The sequence below is a fragment of the Monodelphis domestica genome, chromosome 4, assembly GCF_027887165.1.
Source record: "Monodelphis domestica isolate mMonDom1 chromosome 4, mMonDom1.pri, whole genome shotgun sequence".
Classification (NCBI taxonomy): Eukaryota; Metazoa; Chordata; class Mammalia; order Didelphimorphia; family Didelphidae; genus Monodelphis; species Monodelphis domestica.
In genome coordinates, this window is record NC_077230.1 from 31,240,819 (window position 1) to 31,259,045 (window position 18,227).

An 18,227-nucleotide genomic window follows, 5' to 3' on the forward strand; every position below is an offset into this window, starting at 1 on the left:
ATATGTCAGGCATAGCAAAAGGTATTGCAGATAATAAGACATAAAGTTAAAAGTTTGCCATCAAAGAGCTTACCATATGCTAGAGGGAAACATTAGGTCCACAGATAAGTAAGGACAAATGATATACAATATAAATGCAAACTATTTTATAGAAAGGGAGGAATCCACATAGAGTTTACCAAGAAAATCCACCAATAGGAAGGTTAATATTTACCTGAAACTTGAAGGAAATGATCATTGACAACAAAGTTAATTTTTTAAAATATAGTTTCTTGCTAAACAAAAGGGGTCTCTGTCTAGTTTAGTTACTAATGGGTCAAAAATTAAGGGAGTGTTTCATGACTTTTTTGTCACTGTCAAATTAATTAATGGAAAAATTTATATATCTGTTGAATGGTGCTTTCTTTTCCACATATCACACAAGGGGACTGGATTTGTTATTTTATTAGTGTGAGGAACCTACAGATGAGGAATCTTCCTCTGCTATTGAGAACAGCCCCTATTCTTGAACTTAGAATCTGTATGAGAAGATGGACATTTCTTTACTGAGGCAAGTAGTGGTACTTAATCAGAAGGAGATAAACATATTACCCTCAAAATTTGACTTTAGTCAGGATTGACATAGAAGAAAAGGAGATAGAGGTAGTCACAAAAACAAGATTTCTTTTTTCCTCTCAGAATATAGATAATAATAATAATAAAGCTGCATGACTCTGACTTGCAAAAGATACAGTGTAGAATGTGGTAAAAAACAGAAAAAAAATTCTTCAATCCATTTCTTTGGATTAGATAATCTTTTTGTTGTCTATCAAAAACATAGAATTAATGTTACATTTCCCCATGGCTTGCAGGGATATGGAAAGAATGTTTGATGGGGAAAAAAAAAACAATAAGTCACAATAAAAGCCTAACTAATTTTTTGTCATAAATTATTTACTTTTGTTTCACTGTATCATTGTCCGATAAGTACAGTTTTTAGCAAATGATAGTGTTTTATGAAATTTTCTATTATAATATCAGTAGTAGGAGAGAATTATTAAAATAGTCATTGCCATGACTTAATTGTTAATATTATTGCTACATCTTGATAAGTGTAAGTGGTGAATCCTGTGTGAAGGGGTTGCATTATTTTCATTTGTACTACATTGTTCTGCAACCAAATATATAATACTTTACATTATTATAACTTAGGAAAGTATAAATTTGAATATATGTGATCACATCAGGAGATTAAGTCCCTAACTGTAACTTGCATTTATATTGTGAATTAAAAGTTTTCAAAACTCTTTCTGAAACTCCAGTAAGATAGACGGTACATGTATTATGCTCATTTTACATATGAAGAAACTGAGGTTAGTAAGGTTAAGTCACTTCCTTGTAATCACGCTGTTTTAAAATGCCACAACATGAATTTATTCTTATATCTTCTGACCACTAAACTACTTATATATTTATATATTTGTAAGCATTACAGGATATGAGAGTTTTTTTCCTTATAATGTACTTAACTAAAATAAGAATGTGTGAAAGCACTCTGAAAAGTTTAACATAAATATGACACCATCAAAATAATCATTAGCACTGTCATCAAATAAAATGTCTTTTTAAACAGGTTTTAAAAGGAGAACTAGAAGTGAAGAAGCAAACAATGGATAAGCTGTGTTCCCTCAGCCAGGATCTACTTTCATCCTTGAAAAACAAGACAGTAGCTCAAAAGATGGAAGCATGGCTAGAAAACTTTGCCCAGCGTTGGGATAATCTGATCCAAAAACTTGAAAAGAGTTCTGTTCAGGTAAGCTCTGCTAATTATCATGCTGTAGGCTTTAGTTTCTTAACCAGTGGAGGGTGAATTAAATTTATTTTTTATAATTGTAATCACTTATATACAGGGTATCCCCCAAATCTCAGTGCCATTTTAAGCTTAAGGGCATCCTGCATTTTGTTACATACTTTTAAAGACATCATTCCAAAAAGGGATCCATAGGCAAAAGGGTCTAAGACCTTCCTATAGATTATCTAAGAGATTTTCATAGCCCTCCTTGTTAGAACAATGCCCTCAATTAAAATTGAATGCTACCACAAAGCCACTATTGCCATTTTAGTTGAGGGGAACTCTGATTTCTGCCTTATTTTTCATAGCAGCATATTGTTGAGGGGTTGACAGATAATAGTATCAGAGATGAGAAATGGAGGCTGAAAACTAGCTACTCATGAATGACTGCAAGTACCCTTCTGCTCTGTTGTTAGAAAAGGAAGCAGAGGAATAGCCTCAGAATTGTGGGCTGGCTCTTTCATCACAGTCTCATATCCCTGCAGTGAATTCAGGACTTTGTTACATCCTCATCTGTTATAATCCTCTATGCACTGTGGATGGGGAGGAAGCAAAATCGGCACCCATGATTGTAGGCTTAATTGATGCCCTTCAGACTCATGAAGAACTAAAAAAGTATGTCAAAGAGTGTCACCAGAATGTTGGGTAGGTCTTCTCCTGAAGATTTGTGGGCAAAATAATCATGAACAAAAGTTGCACAAAATGAAAAAATATGGAGGGATTATAATCTGTAGAGGTGAAGAGAATATAAACATCAATGAAATCAGAGATATATCATAGCATTGGAATATTTTGACATGTTTCACTTATATACAGCATCTACAAAGCTAGAAAATTTTAAGGAATTTTAAAAAGGCATAAAAGTATTGAAGAAAAGAAGCTTTATTTTGGTTTTCTAACAATCTCCTATGGGTCTATGAACTCCAAAAGAACACCAATATAGTAATAAGTATACTTAAAATAACTTACTTCTTTGATATTTGTAGCCAATTAATTTATTACATAATTTAAGGCAATAACATTATAAAATCTTTAGTGGAGTTTTAAACTTTAATAAATGTAAGCCAAATTTTCTCAGATGAAGTCTTATCTTGTCAAATGTGGATATTTAAGATACTCACTAAAAGAACAATTTTGTCATGTTCTTATTTTTTTTTTAGGGATTTACTACTGTTACTTATTTTAGGATACTTTGTATTCTTATTTTTACTAAGCTCTAATAACTTAAAATGCACTGACACATTTTGGATATTCTGCAGATTAAAGTAATATTTATCTAAGATATACAAAATTGTTATGATATGATGAAAAGACCAATGAATTTGGAGACAGGATGAAGAAGGTCCCTTTTTCCAGCTGTGTGGCTCTTGGGCAAGTCTCTTCAAATTCATGAGCCTCAGATTCTCCATATATAAAATGGCAGTAATAGTTACACACTCCACTTCACAGTTTTGAAAAAAAAACTGTTTTGTGAATCTTAAACCAACTTAGAAATATATTATAATTATGAAAATATTATTAAATTGAAAAATACTATGAAAACATTTTATTTAGCCAATGAAAAGGAAAAGGAAATCTCAACTATGTTTGTTCTGTTAAACTGGGAGCCATTGAAATTCATTTTTCAAACTCCAAATTTTTTGGTCCATAAAGTCTTTCAAAGAAAATGGATTTTCAGTTTTTCTCCCTAAAATTTATAGTTAATGGAGAATGGATTCTCTAATACTTTACATATAACATGAGTATTATTGTTTTGTTATGTCTCTCATGCATTCTATTAAATCAAAATATATTCAGAAAGTGTTTTGTGGATCTTAGAACCTTTGAGTGAATGAACATTGTCACTGACATCTCTCAGCAAGAGATCGATGTTCTACATGGAGGCAAGGATTATTTTATTTTGTTTTGTTTTATCTTTGTATCTCCAGGTCTTAGCATAGTGACTGACATAAGAGATATTTTTAGAAAACTTTTTTTGTACTAAAAAGGGAAAAGAATAGGTTAATTTTAATGTATTTGCTATTAGGTATTTTATTTTTATTAAAATTTCCACACTTCAAATCAGTACAAACAACAATATTTTAATTTTTTCATTAACATAACCTAGATAAAAATGTTGGAAAACAACTTACTTTTTGACATTTATCCAAAACTACATCATTAGCTCTCTACCCCAAAACTACAGTTAACTAAACTAAACTTTTAATGAATTGGCATCTTGGGTGAAAGATAGAATTCCTTCCAGAGACAGCCAAGAAGATATAAGTTGTATATTAAAAAGTTAGCAGCTATCTGGATCCTTTCAATAACACAAAATATTTTCACAATCACTGAAAGAATTTTCATGTTCAAGTTAGAGCCAAAAAAATCTCAAAAATTTGACATTTATTAAAAAGAACAAACTTTACTAAACAAACTCAAATCCAATTCAGTCCTGAGAAAACTGAGAAACTCAGCTGCAGGCAGACAACAGAAAACCCATCCTCTACTGTTCAGTCTTTGGCCCAAGACACCAGGTTTTCAGTCAGAGGAACCCAGGTCTAAATCCTCTCCTTTCTCTAGACAATATGTACTATTTCAAGCAAGTCTTGAACTTTTAGGTTCAGTTTTCTGATATGCAAAATAGGAGTGGGGCACACTAAATGACTCATCTTCAAGGATTCTATCCCTGTATTCCACTGCATTCCTTAAAATGAGGTTTTATTTGATCTTAAATGTAGATATTTAAGATATGCTGCCAAGAACTGCTTTGTCATTTTCCTATTTTTAGGAGATCCCTTCTGTTACTTTTCTCTGGGAATTTTATAGTCCTATTCTTATACTATCCCTAATTTTAAATGTGATAATTTCTAAATCTACTTAAAATTAGTATGAATTTTTTTACTACTTTCTTGATTAACTTTATTTTACAAATAAGACAAATTACACATTTTATTTTCTATCAACACTGAAAATATTCCAAATATAACTATTATTCTCTTGAATTATATAATAACTAGATAATTATAATAATTATATTCCATGTTATATATTATATAATTATGACAATTAAGTAAGAATTAGATTTCTAAAATTCAAAACTTAAATATTAAAAATGAATGTTTTAAATTTCCTTTATCTTGATATCCAATAGTCAAAATTTCCATTAGTATTTTAGGGTTTCTTTTAAAAATTAATGAGTCTATGTTTCCCCATTTAAAACAGATGTTCCTTGCATGTAGATCATTTTGTTCATTGTTTCTTTAATTTTATTTGTTAAGACAAAGCTTGCCATCAGTAGGTGCTTATTGAATATTTTTATTGATTGAAGTTGAGGTTTTATGTGAACTTATTATCCATATCTTATTATTTTTTATTTCAACACATGGGATTACATATATATGTGTATATCACATTGTGATAAAAATCTCAAATTCATTTTATTATTTCATCTACATTCCTTCCTTCTTCCCTTTTTTCATTCATACTTGCATTTTTGTAAATATAGGGAACTCTCAAGGAGATAATATTTATGAATAGTTTTGTAAGTGTTCTCAAAATTGTGGTCCAACAGAGCAACATGGGACACTGAGGGGTTAAATGTTTTACATAGGGTCATATATGTGTTAGAGGCCAACTTGAATTCTGTTCCTCCTAAATCCTAGTATGATATTCAGTCTACCTCTTTTTTTTAACCTTTACACCTTTTCTCTAATTTTAAACTTAAGTAAAGAGATTCTGGTCTTGGCAGGATGGGGGTAGCAGGGAAGAGGGTGTCATTTGTTTACATTTTAAATTCCTTATATGAATGGGGATGTGTATGACTACTTTATTTGTTAACCCTTTTCCATTTAAAATATGTTAAAGTACAATTTTCATTCTCTCCCTTCAATGAATTTACTATTTTATTTTCCTTTATTTGAAACTTTTGTTCTTTCTTTAATTTGTATGAGGTTGAAATGAAACTTGTATGGCATATACAAAGCTTAAATAGAGAGAGTAACATTTTAGAATCTCAAATTATGAAGGCAAATTCAATGTTTGGGTTTTTAATGAACTATAATTGGATTGGAGGAACATCATTCTAGATGAAATGTACCTGGGAAATTTCAAAATATAATCATATTGACAGTAGTAGCATGCATCTGTTGTCATGCTACACACATGGAAATAATATATCATCAATAACATCTATTTAAGCATGCACTCACTGATACATACACATATACAAAAAAAAATACCCCCTGCTGCTGCTTTAAAAAACAACTTGACATTCCCAATAACTTTTTATCAGGTTACTAATAATTGGTCTAAAAGGATGAGATTCCATTATTATAGATTTAAAATTCACAAGGAGGTAGTTGCTGGACTTATTTAAATCTCTGAGCAATAGGAAGGATTGATGAAAAAAGCAAGGGCTAAAGATCGAGTTTCAACAAAGAAAGTTGAGTGATCAGTCAGAAGCTTTATCGTATTTCCTCCCAAGAAAGAAAGAATGTGTAGAAACTAATGTGGCTGGCTAACTAATGTGGCTGAAAACTGTGCTGAAGTGCACAAGGAGAGGCTGCTAACTCAATTTTGATATTCCTTTTTTTTTTCTTTTCTTAGGAAGGCCATCCAAGCAATTTTTTTAAATATTCACAAAACATGAAGTAGAAATTTAGGGGATGCTTTAGCTCACACACAGGGGATTCTTTATGTGTTTGTTGAATCATATTGAATTTGGGCTCATATCTACAAATATCGGCCTGAAAATCCACCAAAGTTGCAATGTATTTATTCTCTACTGGAAAGAAACCTCCTTTCGTTGATCTTTTGTTTTTGTGTGTTCTGCAGAATTCTTGGCATGGGAATTTGTTGTATAATATTCCTTGCAATTTTGACCTTAAAACCTGGGAAGCAATCAGCTTCAATTAATTGCATATCTGACTCTGCAAAATGAAATTCACAATTCTACTCCATTGGCAATCAAGACATACCCCTGCTTTAAGCAGGAATGAAGAAGATTATGATTTTGTACTTTGTAGAACAGTACGAATTTCTAATGATTTAGTTTATGACTGAGTAGATAATAAATCTATCATTTTGATGCTGGGTATTACAACTTTATGATGTTTTAATTATATACTCATTATGACTGAAATATAATCATTTCAGAAGTCACTCTCCATTGAGGAGGGGAGCCATAGAAAGAAGTGTTTTATCATTGTCATCAACTTTTAGCAACCTCAGAAATTAAGATATTGTTGTGATATTTAGAATTTCTTTATTGCCACTTTCAGAAGTGTAGTGTAAGAATATAAGTCAAACAGAACATTTGAAAGAATAAAAATTTTGAAGCAGAAAGCAACCTTAGGGATTATCTGTTCAGAATTCTTCATCCATTTCACAGATTAGGAAAATGAAATTCAAATTAGTTAAAAGACTTGATCAGAAATACCTATGTAGTTAATAGCAGGTCTAGTATTAAATACTCCTTTATATTTTTTACAGTAACCAAATTGAATGAAGTCATTCACTGTATTGAAATAAACATAGTAATGGTTTTAAATGCATTTGGTCAACTCTTACTTAATTTCTTTTACTTCAAGTAAGTGAAAGCATAAATGTTAGAACATGTCTATAGAATGAGTATGATATAACTGTAGGATAGTTCTGTATTATGTTTCTCTGTCAGATAAGGTGTCGTTCTTATATAAAGAATTCTCTTTTTTTTTCAAAATTATAAATATATGAGTCTTAATCACAGATTCTCACAGTTGAAACAAGCCTTAGTGACCATATAGTCCATCTCATACCCGACAAATTATATCCTCTACAGCATATTTAAGAAAATAGATAGCTATTCCTTTTTAAAAAAAAATACCTAAAATTGTTAGGAAATCTCTCTTTAATATCAACCCTAAACCTACTTATTTCTATCTTCCAACTATTTCTGCTTATGGGGTCAAATTCTAATTCCCTTTTCTACTTAATAATCCTATATGTATTTAAAGATATATATTCTATCACTTCTAAGTCTTTTCTGGGTTAAATACCTACAGTTATTTCAATTAGTCTTAAATTAGAATGATCTGAGGTCTTTCTCCATCATTGCTAATTTTCCTGCATCATTTTCAGTTTATCAGCATCCTTTCTTAAATTCAATGCCAAGAAAAGAGCATGTGTCTCCATGTATGATTCTAACAGGAGAGAATAGAGAAGGACTATAATCTCTGTAGTGATGGACACTATTTTTCTTTTAGTATTGTTTGAATTTGCATTTTTTTATCTCTTATCCTATCTTACTGTTAACAATATTGAGATTGCAGCTCACTGAAATCCATTCTTTTTCAGAAAAAAATGTCTACTTATATTTTCCCCATTTCATACATGTGAAATTGTTTTTGTGAATAGAAGTGTGAAGTTTTAGACTTATCTTTCTCAAATTTCATCAAGATGTTCTGCCCTGTCTAAATTATTTTTTAAAAAATTTTGACTCTTTCATTCAGTGTATTAGCAATACTCTTCAACTTTGTTCCATCTCCAAATTTACAAAAATATTAATTCAGGATCAGGATCAAATCCCTGGTCCCCTCCACTAGAGATCTTCTTACAAGTTAACATAGAAAAATGTCTCTCTATCTTGTCATTTGGTTAAATTCTTTGAGATAATCTGGGTAAACTCTATTTACTTAATTCTCCTGGGCTAATAAACACGATGAAAACAAAAACAAAGTTAGCATTCCAAAAAATCTATTTTAAATCATTGTAAGTTTCTTTCTTACCTTTGGTGAAATTAGGAATTATTTTTCATACTATAATAGATGTTCAGTGACAGAAAACAAGTCAAGTACATGAGATGAGAATCTAACATCAAATACTTTAATGCTTTAAAAAAATTCTTCCTTGAATTTTCAAAGTTATATAAATTGTGCACACATTTTTATATTATGTGGCAGTTTTCCATTTTTACTTGTCATATAGAAGTAGTAACAAATTTTGATGCTAGAAACATTTGAACATAATAATTAATTTATAACAGACAAGTGCATCCTTCTGATCACTTTTTGAATTACAATCAAAGTCTATTTAAACACTGGTGTTATGGAACATGAATATCAGCCCAGTAAGAAGGTTTCCAGTTCATAATTTTAGAGATATATTTTAGTCACTGATCTGAGCATAAGAGTTGGAATTTGACACACAAATGCAAATAGCAAGTCACTTTTACTGTAATTTTAAGTTATTTTTATAGTCTATCAACTAGAAATTTTAACTGTTGAAATGCTATTTTGAAAGGGGAACTCAACTGATTTGCTTACTCAAAATGATATTTATATTCATTTTTAAAATTAAAATTTCTACAATAATAATTATACTATTGGGTCAAAAGCAAATATATTTAAAAGAAACTATTTCATGCACAGATTGTCTTTTAAAACTTTCTAAGTCAGTTGCTTGGAATTGAGGAAACAATGATGTAAATGGTAGTTAGGTTCTTATAGAAGTCTGCAAAATGCTACTTTTCCCACAGTTTGTCATTATAATTCTCTTTGGATGTCTCATTGATATGGAGAGTTGACCTTGGGTTTCTCTAAGAGAAAGCAAAATCCCTGAAACTGGTACCACACTAGAAAGGACTGCAAATAAACTGAAAGTCTGTCATCCTCAGACTAGACTAATTACGTTTAGAGAGGCTCATCAATATCTAGCTGATGGGTGACAACTTTTTGGTTACAACTCTTTAAAATAATCTGCTAAAATTTGAAAAGGGTTACAATCAGGAATGGGCTCTCCATCCTGAAAATACTGGAAAGCACTGAAGCATTGAACTGAGTTCTTGAAGTATAGTGCTGTATCATAAGGAAGCACAAGAGTCACAGTTCGAAAGAGAGGCGATTGAATGTTGTAGCAGTTAACTTCAAAGCTTAGCTCATCTGTTTTCTTTTCCATTATCATCACTTGCTTATTTCAACCAGGTTTTCTCTTCTCTGAATGAAACAAATGCTATTCTTTTGAGATTTTCTGAGTATTTTTTTTATTAGTAACAACGAGAAATAAATTGGACATGTAAAACTTTTAAGTCCCCATAATCTTCTGTCTTCCCTTTAATTCTGTGGGGAAATCAAACTGCTAGTGGTTATAATGATTTTTGAAACCCTCCATAATCTTAGACCAACCAACTTCTTTGCTTCAAATCATATTATTCCTCCCAACCAAATTGGACTATTCTTAATCTCCCCCATCCTCATGTTGTTTTTGTTTTCATTCTGATTTTTCCCTTCTCACCTTTATATTTCACTTAGTCTTTGGGATTCTGGTCTGATCATATGATTACTATTTAAACCAGGATTGGACTTTTTCATATACCTTCATCTCTCAATTCTTTCATGAAGCAGGAATCCCCTTATCTCCCACTTAATTTTATTTCCTTCTTCCTCAAATACCTCAGAACATTTTTCATTGCTCTTTATGGCTCTTCTCTCACTTTTGCTTGATTTTTAGTTACTTGTATAATTTTCCTTCCCTCATTAAATTGTAAACTCCTGAGAGAAGAATCTGTTTTGTGGTTATCATTATTCCACCTTCACCTACTTCAATATTGATACTTCAGAAAAGCACTTAAGCAGTGTCTCTACAGGAGGTTGCATCAGAAGCTAGATTGATTTTGAGATAAGCACTGGTGTGTGGACTCAGTCTGGGTTTAGTAGCAATAATGGACAGATTAAGTTTCAGAGATTCACCTCTGTCTTCCTATTTTTCTTCTCCTTTCCTATCTGTACTTTGTACATGTATCTGTGTTCATATCATAGATTTACCCCCAACTAATTGCACTAACAATGAGTGGTAGTGAGGAATAAGATAGGGATAAAGGAAAATGAGAAATTCCTAGGAATCGCTGGGATCTGCACTGATGAGATAAAAGGAAAGGGTGGAAAGAAAAGAAATTTTAAGCATTAACAACTGAGAAAAAATGAAGAAGAGTTTTTGTAAAGACCTGAGTGGGTGACTAATAACCATTTTCAGTTTTCCATTTACATTTAAGGACACAAGTATGACCAAAGGAGTGCATGCAATTTTGAAAGGTAGATAATTTGCCCTACTCCATCCCGGCTCCCCCAAAAGAACCACGCTTGCGATATATACATATATGTATATAATATATATATATATATGTTTTGATAATACTTCCTCCTATTATTTTGTCCAATGTAACTGAAAGTCATATAAGATAGTTTGATTTAAATGCAACATGGTGTTATTTTTTATTTTAAGGTCAGTCCACCGACACGTTTCTCATTATTTTTCTATCGCCACGTTAAGCACTCTTTCCTGTAGTCTTTCTAGCAATGTGTGACCTCTGTTTCAATGCTTCTCACAGATTTCACAGGCTGTCACCACCACTCAGACATCTCTAACACAGACAACTGTAATGGAAACTGTAACTATGGTGACCACAAGGGAACAAATCCTGGTAAAGCATGCCAAAGAGGAGCCGCTACCACCACCTCCCCAAAAGAAGCGGCAGATTGTTGTGGATTCAGAAATTAGGAAAAGGTGAGAGGGTATTTGCTTCAAAGATGAAGATTAATTGTGGGCCAAAAAGTCCATTTGCTTTTGGTGATGGAATTTTCTTGGACTTTAAAAAATACTTACATATGCCTTGGATGTCTATAAGAGAAATTACAAAAATGCTTTTAAGGGATTCCTGGGGAATCATTACTCAGCTTTATCTGAACTATTGTTAACATGGATTTTTTAAAATTTTTATTAAAAGACTAAACCACAAGTGATAAATTCCCTCTTTCATATCTTAAACCTTTTAGTTTCTTCCTTTTCTTTCTTGAAAATGTTTTTAGCAAAGTCCTTGTGTGGTACCTTGTTCTATGTTTTAGAAAACTCTTGTCTTGTAGAAAATGTATTTTCAGGAAGAAAAAGTATAACTCCAGTAGAAAAATCCATCCTGCTAGTATACACTAATATATTTTCTTAATCTTTAGATAATCAAGGGAAGTTATAGAACAGATTTTCTATTCTTTTACATTTATGGGTACTTATATTTAAGTTACGTAATGATTTTTAAAGAGATCCCTTTATAATTAGAGTAGCATTAACATTATGACTGATTAAAGTACTTTAAATATATGAACATATTGGTTTTATAATTAAAATTTATATCTGTAGAAAAACTAATAATTTTCTTGAAATCCTTTCTCTTTTGAATATTTTTTGCTCAATCAAGTTAAAATAGTTTTGATATTAGAAAATAACTTTAAAAAATCATCTTCTGTTTTTAAATACCCTGTGTCTAGGGCCTCATGTAGAAGGAACTTGTGGCTTTAGAATTTGAGAAGATAAAGGTACAAAGAGAAGAATACATGTCTCCTAAAAATAGGATAATGAGATGTTTTGAATGAAGAAGGAAAAACACAACCATAAGTTTTCAAATAAAATATTCAATATTTCTTCTTTTCTATTCCTATTTGTGAACAAGAATTTTCTGAGACATTCTAGCTAGTAGCCAAAAGTACAAATTCCATGGTTAGGACCACTTCTATTAAAGATTCAAGTTTGTTCTGTGTATGGTATCCACCAGAATTTCTATTTCTAATTATTTCCATTTGGATGTGTGGTGCAGTTTCCCAAAAAAATGGGAAGCAGAATTATATGAAAACCCATTTTTTTCATATTCCTAATATTTCTCTGTTACTACAGTCTCTATTCATTACTGTTTACAGAGTCTGAGAATCTGTAGTCATATATTTCTATCAAATCTTCATCACATTCCAGTACATTTACTCTTAGTCCTTAGAATGGGAACATGACACCCACATGCCAGGGCAGCCAGAAGCAAGGATTGGGGAGGGAGAATCTCATTGGAGTTTTGATTTCTGCATCAACTTATTCCACATATTCTAGGAGTTCCTTTCTGCACATGGATGAGATAGGATGAGATGACATGCTCCATTCTTCAAATTATCAACTGAGATATTTGAACTTTGAAGACATGAAAAAATATTAAACAATCAACTTTTTGGAATATTTTTATTCAAAGATTGTGAATTTTTCATCTTGTACATTTGAATTGGATTAACGTAACTAAAATTGTCTCTGGCATTTTGTATCATGATACCTGCATAGTAGCTAGTTATCTTTCATTCTGTGTAACAACTGTAACCCTTTTGGAGCACCATAGCCAGCAGTGACACATAAAACTGAGATTGATACTAATGTGTGGATAAAATAACATTTATCATTGAAAAATTTAAACTATTTAATAGTCCCCGTGTAATGTGTACATAGAGTAAATGGATTTTTTTATTAGATAGCAAATAGTTATTTACTTTGCCATGCTTTCTTTTTGTTCTTGACATTCATCCCTTCTTTGTTTATTATACTGGACTGCTTAGTTTTCTTACTGCCATCACAAATGCTCATTCCTTGATCACCTATCCCGACTCCTTTTCTTCTCCCATCCCTAACTGTGTGTGTCCTCTCAATTCAGCCTCTGCTATTTCTTTATTCTGTCTTTTATATAACTCATTAATTTCAGAGCTTTGATATCGCTTCTTGGTGAATGACTGCAATAAGTCTATCTCTAGACCTGACCTGAATTCTAGCCCCAGATTTCCAACTGCTTGCAAAAGATTCAATTTCCAGTTATTAATTGTTTGACATTAAGTAGGGTTCTTAAACTCTCCTGAGTCATTCAGTTTCCTCAGATATAAAAGTGAAGGTACTGATAACTACACAACAGGGTTTTTATGACATTCAGATGTGATAATTTCTATAAAGTGATTCATAGCCCTAAAGTCCTAGAGAGTTTAAATCATCATCATTAAAATTCACTTTCATATTTTTGGAAGATGAACATGAGGCAATTAGAATGACACATTAGATAGAGTGTGAGGTCATGGATTTTGAAATTTATCAAAGATATTTAATAAGTACGCAGGCAACCCTGGGTAAGTCACTTAACCTTTTTTAGTCTCAATTTCCTCATCAGTAAAATGGAAACAATAATAGCAACTACCTCTTAATAGTAAGAGAATCAAATGAGATAATTTCATATAAAGAGCACCTTTGCAAACTTTAAAGCATTATATAGATGCTAGATATTCTGCTAGTTATTATTTAATTAATAACTTTCTATGGATTCATGTTAGGTATAATCCAATTAATATTATTTACTCAAGGCCTCGTTGAGTTTTTTAATGGTAGGCTTGATTGATAGTAGAATTTCTTAATTAATAGAAGTAAATTTTATCTGTTTTCTTAAGCTGTGCAATCATAAAAATGTCATGTTTTTTAATACTCTTTCAAAGAATAGAGCATTATGGTGCTAGATCAGGGATTATTTTTTATATCATCAACAACAACATTATTATCATTTTATATCAAAGGAGCATTAAAATAAATTAATATTATTTTAATATAAAAATCAGTATGTAGCAGATAGGGTAGCTCAAAGCTACTGGTATTATTCCTGTTAGTCAGGCATTTTTTAGGAGATTGGTTTCCAGGAGCATCATTTATATTTTATTTGATTTTTTATTTTTATTTTTTCTAGATTATATTGGTACGATTTTCAGCAATCATTTTTTGACATATTTATCCATGTTCTTTCCCTCCCTTCCAGCTATCATTCTACCCAAATTTGGCAAATAATATAGCTTTTACATGTGTTATTATATAATTTATATTTCTATATTCATCATGTTATAAAAGAAAACACATAATGCTTACACTAGAGAAAAATTCATGGAGAAAATAGTGAAGAATGGCATGCTTCAACCTATATTCAGACCTATTCAGTTCTTTCTATGGCAGTGGATAGCCATTTTCATCATGAGTCCCTTGAAGTTGTTCTGGATCCTTGCATTGCTAATTTGTCATTTTTTTTTAAACCCTTACCTTCCGTTTTGGAGTCAATACTGTGTATTGGCTCCAAGGCAGAAGAGTGGTAAGGGCTAGGCAATGGGGGTCAAGTGACTTGCCCAGGGTCACAGAGCTAGGAAGTGTCTGAGGCCAGATTTGAACCTAGGACTTCCAGTCTCTAGGGTTGACTCTCAATCCACTGAGCTACCCAGCTGCCCCCTGTCATTTTTTTTAAAGAAATAAAAAAAAAATTTCAATTTTAACTATCTATTTAAGCAGGTGTAGACATAAGGGAGGAAATAACTTCCTGACTAGTCTGCAGTTCTTTCTTATTCTAGAGTTTCTTAAACAAGACTTATAAATGCAGTGACATTAGAAAACGAAACTTTCTTCTATACTTAAATTCAATTGTACTTCTGTATATGTTCACCTGGGCTTTTGTGCACCTTGTCCTCATTTTTCCCATCTGGATTGAAATATTTAAACCATAAGATTTGTCTCTCAAGACAACTGCAAGTTGTAGTTTTTATAAATTTTTTAAAAAACATTTTATTTTTTGATAAAGTTGATATCTTAACAGTAATGGATGGAAGGATTTTTGAAAAATTATTTTTATTAGTCTTATAGGAATATTAGAATAATCATTGTATGGAGTTCAGATACTTTACAGATTGGAAGCTGTAATGCTGTTTGAAGAAGTCAATGGAATTATTGATCTTTTGATAGGTCAATTATAGTATTTCCAGGAAATTATTAAATCTCCAGATATCATTTCTGCTAAAATTAGTTTTTTAAAATAAACCTCTTGTATAATATTGTAATTAAAGTATACTTTTGATATTTTGTTCCCCATTCCCATACCCTAACTAGAATTGTACAAATAATTTTTTAAATGATCATTTTTTATAACCACCTGACTACAATGCAATTAGGTCTAAATAATTTTACTAATACTTGTTAGTTATTTTCATATTTTTAGAAAAATTACTAATGTTTTAAATGTTAAGCAAGATTATACTTAAGCTAAACATTGACCAAGAACATTTTTGACTAACATCATCATCCTTTTTCCTAAACATTTATGTGTGTATCTGCTTACATTAGACTATGATCTCCTTTCTATCAGGTACTGATTTTTAATATATATATTTTTAGTTCCAAATTCTCTCCCTGCCCCCATCATTCCTCTGCCCTTTAAGAAGGCAAGAAAATTTAAAACCATTACAGATAGGTATTTTTGTTGTGTTTCTTTTTATGATATTCATTTTTAATTACCTTGAAAAGAAAGGGCAGTCACAGGTGACTTTAAAAGAAGCCTTTTGCTGCTTCTCTACTTCCCAGTTCTAACTGTTCCATTCTCATGAAATGCTATTGGCAAAACTTTCTAAAACTTGTGTCATTTTAAGTTTCTTCTCCAGTTTGGAAATAATTCTTTATGTTCTTTCTGTTCCTTAACTATAATTCAATCCTCCAACAAACAAAACTGCAACAAACTTGCTTTTCACATATAATTATGGATATGTTAGAAAAATTCCTTCATTAAACATCACCCACCTTTTAAAATAAAGCAACCCCCAAAATAAATAATAGAAGAAAATATGCTTCTTCATTCTGAGACCATCAGTTCTCTTTATGGAAGCAAACAGCCTTTTTCCTTATGAAATTGTGGTTGGTTATTGTGTTAATCAAAGTTATTATATATTTCAAAGTTGATTATCTTAATACTAGTGTTACTACATAAGTTGTTTTCCGGATTCTGCTTACTTTATTTTGCATCAATTCATACAAGTCTTCCCAGGTTTTTCTGAAACGATTCCCTTCATCATTTCTTATAGCAAAATAGTATTCCATAACATTCATATGCTATAATTTGTTTTCGCTATTCCTGAAATGATAGGTAGCCCTTGAGTTTCTAATTCTTTGCCCTCATGAAAATGGCATATGAGTTTTTTTCTTCTTTCCTTGATTTCTTTGGGGTACCTATGAGGAGTATCACCAGGTAAAAGGGTTGTGTGGATTAATGGGTTTTTTGATATATTTTCAAACTGTTTTACCAGAAGAGTTGGGCTAATTCACAGCTCTACCAAAAATGCATTAATTTACCTATTTTCCTACATCCCTTTACTATTTGTCATTTTTCTTTTTGTCATTTGATCCAATCTGATGAATGCCATGTTGGACCTCAGAGTTGTTTTAATTTGTTTCTCTAATTATTAGTCATCCAAAACACTGTGTCCATTTTTTTTGCTTTTCTTTATATTCCTAATACTTAGTACATTACCTGATACACATTAAGTCCTTAATAAATGATAATTATCTAGCTGATTGACTAAAAGCACATTAAAATCTACAAAATATTTATGTAGAGAGTTCTCTCATGTTACAAAGCCCCATGTGTTATGAGGGTTTCCTTCCCTACTTATGGCTTGAGGAGTACAATTCAAAGAGAGGAAGAACAGATCTATTTAACCTTTTCTCCCCTGACTCTCCTCCAGAGGAGACTTTATTCCCTTCCACAAGGGAAAGCAGGTAGTTGCAGAAGGTAGAGGCTTGACCAGTTTATTCTCCACAGAGAAAGGAGAGGTACAAGGAAATAATTACATCTACCTGTTCCTTTAAATATCATTAGTCCAGGAGTTATGATCAAGTTCATGCTAACTTCTGGTCACTTTCCTTTCCCCCTTTCTTTAATATCTTCAAAGCACAGATTTAGTTGTAGTGTTTCAAAGTCAAAGAGTTTGCACAATTTTATAATTATTTGGATATAGTTTCAAATTGTTCTACAGTATGGTTGGACCATTTCACAATTCCACCAATGGTGCATTAGAGTCCTAATTTTTCCATAATTCCTCCAGCATTTGTGATTTTTCTTTTCCATTATGTTACTCCTTTTAAGTGTGAGGTTATATCTCAGTTGTTTTAATTTGCATTTCTCTAATCAGTAGTGATTTAGAACATTTTTATGTGACTAGAGGTATCTTTGATTTCTTTTTCTGAAACTTATTGTTCATATACTTTATAAATTTATCAATTGGGGAATCACTTGTATCCTTATAAATTTAACTCATTTCTCTAGTTGAGAAGTAAAGCCTTCATCAGAGAAACTTGATGTAATTCCTATTACTTCTACATCAGTTTCCTGCTTTTCTTCTAATTTTGACTATGTTCATTTTTTGTGTGCAAACCCTTTTATATTTAATATAATCAAAATTATCTATTTTACTCCCTGTGATCCTTTCTATCTCTTTCTTGTATGATCACAAACTCTTCCCTTATCATAGATATGACAGTTAAAATTTTAATGCTCCCCTAATTTACTTATGACACGTAAGCCATTTATAAATTTTGACCTTGCCTTGATATAAAGTATGAAATATTGGTCCATGTCTAGTTTCTGCCAACCTGCTTTCCAATTTTCTCAGCAAATTTTCTTAAACGTTAAGTTCTTACTCCAAACGCTTGGATCTTTGAGTTTATCAAACCCTGAATTACTATGGCCCTTTACTACACTGTTTTATATACCTAATTTATTTCTCTGGCCCACTACTCAATTTCT

At 31.4% G+C, this 18,227-nt stretch overlaps 1 protein-coding gene across 10 annotated transcripts in view; it reads left to right on the top strand.

Annotated features, from left to right (window-relative positions):
• The window catches only part of DMD (dystrophin), a 2,399,796-nt gene that overhangs the window by 814,487 nt on the left and 1,567,082 nt on the right, over window positions 1-18,227 (top strand). For all 10 annotated transcript variants that reach the window (XM_007493357.3, XM_056797113.1, XM_056797116.1 and 7 more), the window contains 2 exons: window positions 1,613-1,792; window positions 11,175-11,350. In XM_007493357.3, the coding sequence (XP_007493419.2) occupies window positions 1,613-1,792; window positions 11,175-11,350 (356 nt within the window). The remainder of the gene's footprint in view (window positions 1-1,612; window positions 1,793-11,174; window positions 11,351-18,227) is intronic.